Source organism: Acanthopagrus latus, chromosome 8 (assembly GCF_904848185.1).
Source record: "Acanthopagrus latus isolate v.2019 chromosome 8, fAcaLat1.1, whole genome shotgun sequence".
Lineage (NCBI taxonomy): Eukaryota > Metazoa > Chordata > Actinopteri > Spariformes > Sparidae > Acanthopagrus > Acanthopagrus latus.
Genome location: NC_051046.1, coordinates 11,748,607 through 11,760,670, shown reverse-complemented (window position 1 = coordinate 11,760,670; position 12,064 = coordinate 11,748,607). Strand labels below are relative to the sequence as shown.

General features: G+C 41.6%; 1 protein-coding gene across 1 annotated transcript; it reads left to right on the top strand.

Annotated features, from left to right (window-relative positions):
• Window positions 1–316: 316 nt before the first annotated feature.
• Window positions 317–10,734, top strand: pidd1 (p53-induced death domain protein 1). Its single transcript, XM_037107128.1, has 15 exons — window positions 317–1,476; window positions 1,668–2,081; window positions 2,188–2,340; window positions 2,456–2,507; window positions 2,623–2,824; window positions 4,319–4,468; window positions 4,590–4,763; window positions 4,846–4,993; window positions 5,410–5,545; window positions 5,633–5,783; window positions 5,976–6,099; window positions 6,249–6,364; window positions 7,411–7,518; window positions 7,795–7,991; window positions 9,629–10,734. The coding sequence occupies exons 1-15, from the start codon at window positions 867–869 to the stop codon at window positions 9,861–9,863; spliced, it is 2,970 nt and encodes a 989-aa protein (XP_036963023.1). The 5' UTR covers window positions 317–866; the 3' UTR covers window positions 9,864–10,734.
• Window positions 10,735–12,064: the final 1,330 nt, after the last annotated feature.

Genomic DNA, 12,064 nt, shown 5'->3' with positions numbered 1-12,064 from the left:
AAGGAAGTGCAAATCTAAAGATTAGACAAAGCCTTGAATTATTGTAATATGGATTTTTGATTGAATTCACTAATATGTCCCGTCCTTTCATGTTTGAACTTTTTTTTTGTTAAAAGTACATAAAACAACACAGCACCAGCTTAAACATTAATAAAAGAGACGGAACAGCGCCCCCCTGAGGGCCGACCAGGTACTGACAGCCGGAGCACACGTTGACACAACCGTCCCGCCCCGAGTTGAAACTTTGGCGGCGCCTGCATCAAGCGGCTCGGTTTGTTACCCGGAATCAACCGGAGAGGCGGGTCTCTCTACTTAAAACGGATACATATGATTAGTCTCCTCCCGCCGCCCGTCAGTGGATAAAAACGAACGAGCAACTGATGGGCGACGCTTTCCCTTCAAAACACAAGTCTCGGACACAAGGAAGTAAAAGTAAGCAGAGAGAGCTCGACAGAGGACAGATTGAAGAAACAGGTTAACCCAAAGACTGATTATACACATTTTTTTTTTTTAAATTAATATGACACTACATAAGCTTGCACTTAGCATTAGAAACGGAGCATAGAGGACACAGAGGGGGAAGCAGATCTGTCATATTTAGCTAACATTCATGTAAATACTGTATGATGAGACTAACTTACAACAGCCGTGACTAGCTAATAACTAGCTTTAATCGGCAAGCATGTTTATTAGAATATTAGTTTTCGCTTTTCAAAGCTTTAATGACAATGAGCGTACAGTTGTGTCATGAGGTACGTTACAGACACATCATGCACAAAGGCAACCACGGACCAGTTTTGAGCGAGCTAATAGGAAACTGTTAGCTTAGCTAGCTGTCTAGTGTGCGTTAACAGACAGTGGCTTCAATGGAGAGAAGCAGTGAGGAGGGTGCAGCTCCCGATGAAGAGGACGGAGACCAGGAAGGAATGAAGGCGGGGGCTGAAGAAGCGGGGTGTAACCCATCAAGAACAACATCCAATAGTGGAGTACCGGACCCTGCTGTTTTGGCTGTGAGGCTGTGGAGAGGACTTGTGCACCAGGACCAGGAGACAGGTGGTGTGGTGCCTGATGGTCGAGCAGCAGATGATGAGCCAGAGAGGGATGCTCCCTCTGTGTCTCCCTCCAGTTTCATGGACACCTGTGCTCCCTCCATATCAAGCCTCTCCTCCTCCTCCACCCATCATCAACCCAATTTGTATCCGTCCTCCTCCTCCTCCTCCTCCTCTTCTTCTGTTTTGTCTCTGACTCCACCCTTGCCTCCTTCTGTGGAGCTCTCAGCTGTGTTGACTGATACGAGGCTGACCCTGGACGTGTACCAGGGAGGAGCAGCTGCACTGCCTCTGATTTGGGGGTCCGTCCCAGGGCAGCTGAGGAGGGTCCAGTACCTGAGACTGGGCTCTGAGGATAAACCAGGCCTGGATGGTGCACTGGATGTCCTTCCTAATCTGACAGAGCTGCGCTCACTGGCTATCAGGGGTACTTTTCTGATTAATTCTATGGGATATCAGCTGCTGGACATTGTTCCATTGTAATTTTTATTAATAGCCTTAGCAAAACCATTACATAAAAAAATCACATATATACATTATAATCCATTAAATCTCTGTATTTTTCCCTGAATTGCTCCAATTTTTCTGCTTCTAACTTTGAATTCTCTCTAATTCAAGGACACAGTTTTTATGATGCGCAAGGTGACCCGCTGCCTGGCCTCCTCACCACTCTGCCCACTTCAGTTTCCTCCCTCTCTCATCTTGCACACCTGGATCTCTCTTTCAACCAGCTCTCCTGTCTGCCACCCTGCCTCCTCAGCTTGCCTGTGCTGACCTCTTTGCTCCTCTGTCACAACCACCTCTCAGCTTTGCCTCCTGATATAGGCTGGCTGTCTTCCCTCACCTACCTCTCCCTCCTGGGGAACGAGCTGGTCTCTCTTCCCCCGAGTCTGGGTCAGCTGAAAGCACTACAGACACTGGATGTGTCACATAACCTCCTTCAGCAACTACCGGATGAAATTGGTTCTCTGGGGGAGCTTGTTAAGCTGGAACTGTCCCACAACAAGCTGAGGCAACTGCCAGAGTGCATGGGTGAGGATGAATTTTGTCGCTTGTTTGTTTCATTTTGTTTTGTGTAAGTAAAATTTGTGATTGCAGAAGTAAATCAAAGCTCTTTGTCTGCTTTTTTTTTGCCCAGGCTCTCTCCTCTCCCTCAGAGAGCTTGTCATCTACAGCAATGACCTCCGCCTGATCCCACATTGTCTGAACAAACTGCCTCTGCTGAAAATAGATGTGCGTGACAATCCTCTGGGACAACCCCCAACCCCTCCCCCTCTCCCGCCTACACCTGGTGAGCATAGAAAAAAAATAAAGGGCTTCAAATTGATTAGTGCTGCTGCAAGCGGTCATTGGACACATTTTTTTGTTAACACATTCACGCTTTATTATATGTGTTTTTTCACCAGGTCAAGCAGAAACAAAAATTCCAGAGCTGCATCTCGGATTTAATCAGCACAGGTACAGTGTCACTCTCAGCACAGAAACATTGTCCCCATCTCTGCAGCAATATTATCAATGAAGGCCGTTCTGACTACATTGCGATTAAAGATGTCGTGCTCCTTTTGCTCCTTAGTTTCTGTGTTTCGTCTGCTGGGTGTCATGTGTTTCTCCCAGGGGGGGCTGAGCTGCTGTTCCCCCCGGGGTGCCTGTTGAAAACCACAAGACTGGAGTGGGCTGTGAAAAGGCCGGAGAGGGAGTGGGTGCAGCTTGAGGAGCATGACATCTTACTGAGTCGTCCACTGGAACTTCGACCTCATGGAATTACATTTCTAAAGGTATAAGATTGGTCTTTACTGAACTCAGTCAGCACATCTGTTATGGAGACAAACATTTTACACATGAATATCAGTTTCATGTTTGGCACTAATCTGCTAATCTGTGGAAAACAGTCGTATGAAGTTTTCAGTGGCTCTCTCTCCCTCTAAGTCTGAAAAATAGCCCAATTATGTTATAGTGATGTCATCCAGGTTATCTCAGTTTGGGCTTAGAGACAAACCTATCACAGAAAGTCCAAAATACATAGTGATAAAGCTGCATCCAATGATTATTTCATTGATTAATAGTTTAGGCTATAAAATGTTAAAAAGTGTTGAAGGGATATTCCGGTGTAAATTTAATCCATGGTCTAACACACCTTGACACCGAGTACGACCCCCCCCAAGAGATAAAGTTTGCGGACTGCTAGGTTACGTAGTTTTACCATCCTCAACAACAATACACTGTAGCAAATGGGTCCAAGTATAAATCGCCATCAAAAAGCCATAAATAATGCTCAGAACAGCACCAAACTTCAGCCACATTAGAAACAGGATCCCAGCACATATTTGAGGCATCAAACATTTGATATCGTTGCCGGCTTTGTCGGAAAAGTCACAAAACTCATCACCCAAGAAGCCTCCTTGTTGTGGGGAAGCCCTGCGAGTCGATTACCGAGTGCAGTAGAGTTCTGCAGTAGTGATATTCACTGAGCTGCTGAACTCTCCTGCACTCGGTAATTGAGTCACAGGGCTTCCCCACAACGAGCCTGCAGCTGGACAGGTGAGATTTGTTTATCTTTTCCGACAAAGCCAGCAACGATATCAAATGTTTGCTGCCTCGAAATATGTGCTGGGACCCTGTTTGTAATGTTGCTGAAGTTTGGTGCTGTTCTGAGCATTATTTGTGGCTTTTTGATGGCGATTTATACTTGGATCCATTTACTGCAGTGTATTGTTGTTGTGCGGTCGTTTCTGAGGATGCTAAAACTACGTAAGCTAGCGGTCCGCAAACTTCATCTCTCGAGGGGGGGTCGTACTCGGTGTCAAGGTGTGTTAGACCATGGATTAAATTTACACCTGAATATCCCTTTAAGAATGCTTGTTTCAGTTTTTTCCAGAGAAAACCAACCAACCCCAAACTTAAAGACCCTTCATTAAGTATCATAAATGTTATAAAAACAAAAAACCCCAGCATATCCTCATATTTAAGAAGCTGGATTGATAAACATAGTGAATGTGTGGGGTTCAAGAGATGTGGCCATTTACCAGGCATGTAGGATCTAATGGAAAATGGTAGCAACTTGCACTATGGGAAAAGTGCTTGCAGCTTGCCCCACTGGGAATAGTCAGTGTATCTTGGCCTGTGTTATGGAGATTTGATACATAATTTCTAACTCTGTCTTTTAGAAGTTTATCATAAGTCTAATATTAAATTGTGTAAATTAGTACTGTGAAGACTATTGTGAAAATATGCAGAATCTTTGACTTATTGTGTTGTCAAACTCCTTCCAGCCTGTGGAGGTGTGTGTACCATACCATCGAACAAGGAGAAGGGAGGTGGTGGTGCAGAGGTTTGATGGACAGTCCTGCAGCACTCTGCCCACTGTTCTCAGGAGAGGAAGTGAGACACACAGCAGTCACCCTGGCGGACGTCCGGCCAGGGTAAAGTAAAAAGAAAACTCCCACTGCTACAGAATATTATTACATTGATATTTACTTTTGTTCTAGTTAGTAAAAACTGTAAGGTTGGTATTTAAAAATTGACCTCTTGGCATCCCTGCAGCTGGCCTGCTGTGCTGTGCGTCACTTCTCCTGGTTTATGGCAGTGTCCCGTCCAGTAAAGGACAGTTGTTCTGTTACACCAGCTGGTGCTCTGCTGGTGTCCACTGCTGACCCTGGAATTAAGCTCCACTTCCCACCAGACTCCACTGTGCAGACACGCACAATAACTTTACAGGTAGCGCTCAAGTATATGAAAGTTTATATGTCATTAAGTAATCTGTAGTTTGCAAGGCTTTACTCAATCACTCTTTCTGTAGGTGCTGCATGTGTCTGTGTCAGAGGTACAGGCTGTGTGTGGTGACCCTCAGGCCAGCGTTAGCCCTCTGCTCTGCCTCTCTCAGACTCCCAGCACAGATTTTCTGCAGCCTATCAAAGTTCAGGTCCCTCTGCCATCTGGAGTCACAGGTACAATATTCATGTCAAAGTGTTTATTGTCATATGTTCAGTTTGATATAAATCCACTGTTTCCTGTATAAATACAAATATACAGTATCAGTGCAATATATATATACATACATATATATATATATATATATATATATATATATATATATATATATATATATATATATATATATATATATATATATATATATATATATATATATATATATATATATATACATACATACATACATACATACATACATACATACATACATACATACATACATACATATACACATATTACATATATATACACATATACATATATTTTCACCTTTATACCCTGTGTTTAGGCAAAGGAATAATTTATTATTATTATTTTTTAATGTTTATATGACAGTGAACACTTCACTCTGACCTTCTTGTTTCTGCAGGCCACACAGTTGATATGTCCTGTTTGCACCTGCTCCACGGAGACCCCACTGCCCAAACCTGGACTGACATTACATCACAAGTGTCTCTCTACGTCACCCACTTGTATGCCATTTTCTACATCACACATTTCTCATGGTAAGTTTTTATAATATTGTGTCATAATATGTGTTTGTTTTGCTATATTACACTGGGGGTTTTAAAACTTTGTGTGCACCATCACAGGTATTGGCTGTGGTACACCACTCAGCGCTGTGTTAGTGGGGTGGTCAGGAAGGTCTATCAGAGGCTAAAACAGTTCAAAGTCCAGTTCCTCGTCCTCCAGCGGAAGACTGATCCTTCACAAGTTATGCTACAGTGTTTACCTTCTAACAAGGTTTGTAACTCCTCCTTTCTGTGCCACTATTGTTTAGTTTGATAAAACTTTTCACACCAATGATAGTCTGTATGTCAGCCCTCCTCTGTCCACCTCTGTGTGTTGTATCTGAGCTTCATCATCATGTGTGCCAATGCCATCTTAATGTTTATGCATAAAAACTATACAGTGATTGCGATGCTTCCTGTCCAGGTGGACAGCAGAGTGGAGTCTCTGTCAGAGCAGTACGACGGACCTCAGCCATCAGATCTGTGTGACCTGCTGGAGGGAGAGCAGTTCTTTGCCGGCTTTGAGAGGGGCTTGGATATCAGCACGGGTCTGAAGTCCTCTTTGAACCTCTATCTTACATAAACATTTCTTTCTCCTGGCCTCTTTCCTTTCAAGGTCTTATGATGTGTAGTTGTGTAACAACTGAGACTGTTATTTGAAAGAAGTGTAGAGATTACATATTCCTGTTTCCCCCAGAGAGACCAGACTGTGTCGGGGGAAGACTGTGTTTTGTGTTTTACTCCAGCCTGAAGAATCTGAAGGAAGTGTACATCTGTCCAGCTCAGGGTCGCAACGGGCCAGTGAGGGGACAAGTAAGACAGACATCATGTTCAGCAGATAAGAATGTGCGGTGACTGGAATAATGATTTCTGCTGTGTCTTTGTGCACATAAACAAAGTCACTTTGTCAATGACATTTCCACATGTCATGGCAGCACAAGGACTGCATGACCTCACTGACATATGAGGACAAACAATCACTAACAGATTATATATATCACTTATCTACATAAAGTACAGCACATTCTACACTAAAGCCCCACTCAGACGGGATTAACGTTACAAGAAGAGGTGGGATAACTATCCACTGTACACCTTCTGTAATTTAACATGTTATTCCAGATGGCTTTTCAAAAATTGGGAAATTACAGGATGTGTTCTGTAATAGACATGGTTATTCAGCAGAAAGGAGAAAAAGGGGGGCAGGGATGGATTGTGAATTTGGTGGTGGATTTAAGTGAAAAATTGTACTCTTTCTCGGAGTAATAACTCTTATATAAAATGAGGAAACGAATATTAATATCATTCAGAGTGACTCACACCTCCTGTGGATATCATTATCTCTGATGTCCATCACGACTAAATTTCAGTAAATCTGCTTGCAAATCATAGGGAATAAAAGCTTTAGAAATTACCTCAGAATCATCACATTTTTCATCAGTAGCTGACAGAGATCAGACAAAACAGCGCTTAAGGGACAAAACCAGGGACTACTCATTGCTGATATTACAGCAGATTGCAGGGTCTTCCTCTCTTGATGGCCATAATTTACACTGTCATACTGATACCTGATGTGTTTGTATTCAATGATCAGAGCAGATAAGTACAAGAGAAGGACCAGCAGCTTTTCTCATTGAAACCCCACCTTTGCACTCACACTATACAGCAGCTAATGTGTTATGTAAGGTTATAATCATTCTGAAGTAATGGACTTATTGGATGTTTCTCTCTTTGTGGTCACTTCACCATGGCTGCTCAGCCAAGTGCCTGTTAGAAATGCCTTCCTTTTTTCCCCCCAGGAATTGGTATGCAAGCAGTGTTTCGACAATGCATTGATATGTTTTTTATGTCTGTTACAGGTGTCCTTTTATAGAGGGGAGATTCCGAACAACCTGCCAGAGGAAGTGGCGAGAAAGAGGAAAGGAGATGACAGCCAGTGGCTTGCAACTTTGCCGCTTAGACTTCCTGTCAGTTGGAATGTGTTTTTTTTTCCTTATTTTATGATGACATTGATATATTTTTACTACTAGTACATGAATTAATATGCACGTGTTGGTATTCATATAAAATAATATAATGTGAGAATGTGTATATATCGGTTACAAATAGATTAAATATGTACTCAATTAAATGCTTATTTCTGAACACTCAAGTAACAAAACACTGGTGTGCTTGTTAGCTTCTGCCTTCAAATAACCAGTGGAAAACCCTGCACAATTATCTCCTCTTTGTGTTTGTGATAGGCTCTAAACTCAGATAACAGTTTCATCATGGAGGAGCCCCAGTATCCTCCTCTGAATCTGGGGGACCCTGAGAGTGGCTACCTGACAGAAGCCAACCTGCTGTCCATCTCTCTTCAGATAGGACAGGACTGGCGTGTAATCGGCATCAATCTTGGCTTAAGCTACCAGGAGCTGGACCGCATCCAGTATAAGTACAGGTAGGGATGACCAACTCCATCGTGTTCAGTCAAAGGTTCTGAACACGACAGTAGTGGTAATGAACAGGTTGTTATATTTTCCTGTGAGATAATTGTTTTTACAAGCTTTGGTTTTGAGATCCAAATTCAGTGCACTTGTATGACTTGCACTGTCAGATGCAATGCTACAAATTCAGCCTGACATGTTTGGTTTAATTGGAACTTTAGTATCTTGACAAAAGTAGTAAAGTGACTGTTGAGCGTTTAAGAGCTAAGTTAGATCAGAGCTCAGTTTTAATGATAACATAAAAATAAACCTATTATAAAATACCAACATCATCTCAGACTGACCTGTCAAATTGATATTTTTGTTAAAGAAGTAAAATGTGTAAATCTTATGTTTAAATCATCTAATCATCTCTACATGGGGTAGTGATGTAACCAGTGTGTGCACACATGTGTTAGCGTAGCCAAAGCCTCTAAGGGAACAGGATGTAGTGAGATCAGTCATGTGACTGACGGAAAAACCGCAGTGGGAGAGAAATGGTAGAAATTTTGATTGTTTTAATCTGCACTGTCAGCGATCACTAAGCCATCTGGGACACGGCAGGAGATTACACACAGACTGATGCTCATCTGTTCCTCCCCCTACTCCTCACGCTCAGAAAAAACACTCGCGACGCATCCATGGGGTGGAGGAAAAATACATCGTGTACAAAATCATACATGTTATGGAGATGGTTATCGATGAAATGATTTTGTAAACAAATGTATTCACGTTATATGAAATATTTTTTTTAAATTGGAAACAGACGGTGCACAGCCTAGATCTCGAAGAGATTATCTACTAGTTTTACATGATCTATCTTCAAACTGCATGGAGCTCCATTATCACTTAACCTGCAATTATAAGTCAATAAGTCTTTAGTCTGTTGATTAATTACTTAAATTAATAGCCAACTATTTTGATCAGTTCAGTAATTTTTCAAGCAAAAATGTTAAACATTTGCTGGTTCCAGCTTCTTAAATGTAAGAACTTGGTGCTTTTTTGGCATTGATGATGGCAGATTTAGAGTCTTTGTGTGTTGGACTGTTGGTTCGACAAGAGAAGGGATATGAAGACGATACTTTAGCTCTTGGAATTTGTGATGAGCAATTTTGACATTTTTCTGTAATTTTCTTTTCTACAGGATGAAATGATTATTTTTAAAATAATCTGCAGATAAATCTATAATGAAAGTTTTACTAGTTGCAGCCCTAAATACCACACATGAACAGGCCATGTTGGTTCTCATATAGTTTGTTTATTAAGGTACAATATCGAGAAAATTATTTTTATTCTGTGGTGGAAATGAAACACTGCTTAAAGAATTGAATCTTGTGGTTATGTGAGAACCACTTATATTTTTAAATCAAAGTATTTCATTTAACATTAGTATTTATTAATCCTTTGCTGAGGTTGACCGATGTATTGATGGGCTATTGGTTGCATTAAAAAGATTTTTGGGCTCATGTGCGAGTTGTATATTGGCACACCGGAATTGTTTTACTCCCTTTTATCAGTATTGAATTTGACCTCAAAAGTCGAGCTCTTATCCGTTGTTAGATCATCGTATCTGATGAAACATGTCTGATGTTTGTTCTCCTCTACTCATCAGGGACAACCTGGGAGACTTGGTGCTGGACATGCTGTTCCACTGGGCCCGAGGACAGAGGAATGCAGGACCCGGGGCAGTAACGAGGCTGGTGGCCGCTATGATAGAAAGCGGCAGGAGGGATGTAGCAGATGAAATCGAGGACATTGTCAGTATAGGAAGGAGAAAGTACTCTGAGTCATTGAGGAGGGTGGGCCTGGAAGCTGAGAGCTCCTCCCTCGGTGAAACACAGCAGTAGGTGAACACACACTGGGTGCAGATGGCTGACTTAAACTTGAGTAACCCGTTTACAACATGCCTCCATCATCTCTTCCTGCTGTCTAAACAACTGTCCTGGAGGACAAGAAAATCGCTCTTTGTCAGAATTTGTTACAGTTATGGCACCTTTCACAAGAACTGCATGAGGATGATGGCCTTTTCCTTGTTTTCTCCACTTTTTAAACACAGTGTCAGTGTGCAAGACAACACAGGTGAAGCCCAAATTTGCTCAGGAAAATGAAAAAAAAGGTGAAAAGTCATAGTCATTGATAAAATACTCATGGTATGTTAAAATCAAGAGATACTAAGTCCCAATTTGAATTAACCGTATTAATTTAAAGTTAGTAAAGTATCTACTATTATTACTACCTACTACCTCTTAATTCTGAGTTACAGTAGTATTTCATCATGGACTCAGAATCTGATTGTGACTCATAATTTGGATTTTGTAATTTTGACAGTGTCTTACAAGTTTGACTCATAAGAAGGAATTTTGACAGTGTCAGTTTGACTTAGTATCTCATTATTTTGACCTACCATGACTACTTTTTATTACCTTTTCATTTAAAAGAAAAAAAAATTCTTCTGAGAAAGCTCATTGCTACCCAACCTGAACTGTTACCTGTTCAGTTCAGAGTTAAGAGACAGCAAACATGGAGTTGTTGGACTTGCTGAAAGTGCAAAAGGAGATCGATTTTGAGGTTGATCAAATTCTTCCTTGTGTGCCTTTGGATGCCTGGAAACCAGCTGAGCTGCAGCGCAACCTCAGTGTCAAATCAGGACACAAACATTTTTATTAATGTATTGATGAATTTCCAATGTTTTTATGTCTAGTAAAACCGTGATAAGAAGAAATGTGTCAGCTATTTTTGCTTTTAACGCATTCCTCTTGTAACAGGCTACAGGGAACCTTCAAGCTGTTGAGATTCCTCTGCTGGGATTAAGATAAAGCACTACAAATACATTTCATATACTCTAAGGTTTACTACATATGACATGGATTCTTAAGTAAAAATATTTTCTGCAAAAGCGGTAAAAATAATGGATATTTTGACACACCCCATAAATAGAAGTACCAAAATAAAGTCAGGCTGAATAGTAGATGATGCACATGAACTCATGTACTTTCATCATACACACTGTGCTTGATCTCAAGGCAGGTGTGCCACTGGGCAGGTTGTTCCATTACACGTCTGAGGGGCAGAGTGTGAACATCTGTATGCACTGAGGAAATACAGCTCTACATAAAAGGAGCACAATAGGCGGGGAAAAAATGTATGACTTGTTCCAGGTATATGAATGATGGCATGTCTGAAGACAATCTGGACACAAAGAAATACACTTTAATTAGACCTCTTATTTAACATTGAACATCTCAACAAAATCATTAAGTAATAATGTGTACTGGAAGAATGTAACTTTAGGTATGAATGCATAACAGCCACACAAAACGTTCCCTGCTCTTTTTTTCTTCCTTTTTCTGTGCAGCATGTCACTTGTCCACATCATCCTCTTGACAACATGTGTCATGTTTGGACAATCAGGAGAAGAGCACAAGCAGAACTCAGTGCACGTCAGCTGACATTTTCTGCAGTCACTGCAGCACAGGTGTGTGCTGTTCCTGAGCTCTAGCAGAGCAGCTTGTTTCTGGAACAGCTTTGCCTCTGGATCCTTCTTTGACTGTTAGCCTTTAACGATGGGATTCTAGGGAAGTGCCTCTGGAAGTCTGATATGTTGCTCTCAAAATACGTAGCTTGTAGGCATCGCCAGTTGGGGGCAGTTGTGTCGCTGTGTCGCACACTGTAGACATGGTTAAGCCTCCCGAGGCATTGTGATTTGTGATTTGGGGCTATATAAATAAAATTGACCGGACTTGACAGATGGAGGGCATATTTTCTTGCCACAGGCATTGCTTCTTCCAGGCTGTCACATAATCCAAAGCTTGACTATTCTTATAAATCAACATGATGGGTCTGCAGCTTTGTAAAAAGCTGTTGTTTTCCCTTTCCTGTGCAAACTATGTATTTATCTGGGCAGGCGTGGCATGCAGGTAGACAATCACAGCGTTGAACGTCAAGATTCTTCCCTTCGGCCATGTCCACAACACATGAGGGTAGATGTTGCAAACAACCATTGAATTGCATAGTAGTTAAGCGTGATTGCATTTGACGATAAGACAAG

Excerpts from the sequence above, each read along its gene's own strand:
- pidd1 (XM_037107128.1), top strand. The coding sequence starts at position 867 with ATGGAGAGAAGCAGTGAGGAGGGTGCAGCTCCCGATGAAGAGGACGGA. Across the intron at positions 1,477-1,667 it reads GCGCTCACTGGCTATCAGGG|GACACAGTTTTTATGATGCG; the intron begins GTACTTTTCTGA and ends CTCTAATTCAAG. Across the intron at positions 5,784-5,975 it reads AGTGTTTACCTTCTAACAAG|GTGGACAGCAGAGTGGAGTC; the intron begins GTTTGTAACTCC and ends CTTCCTGTCCAG.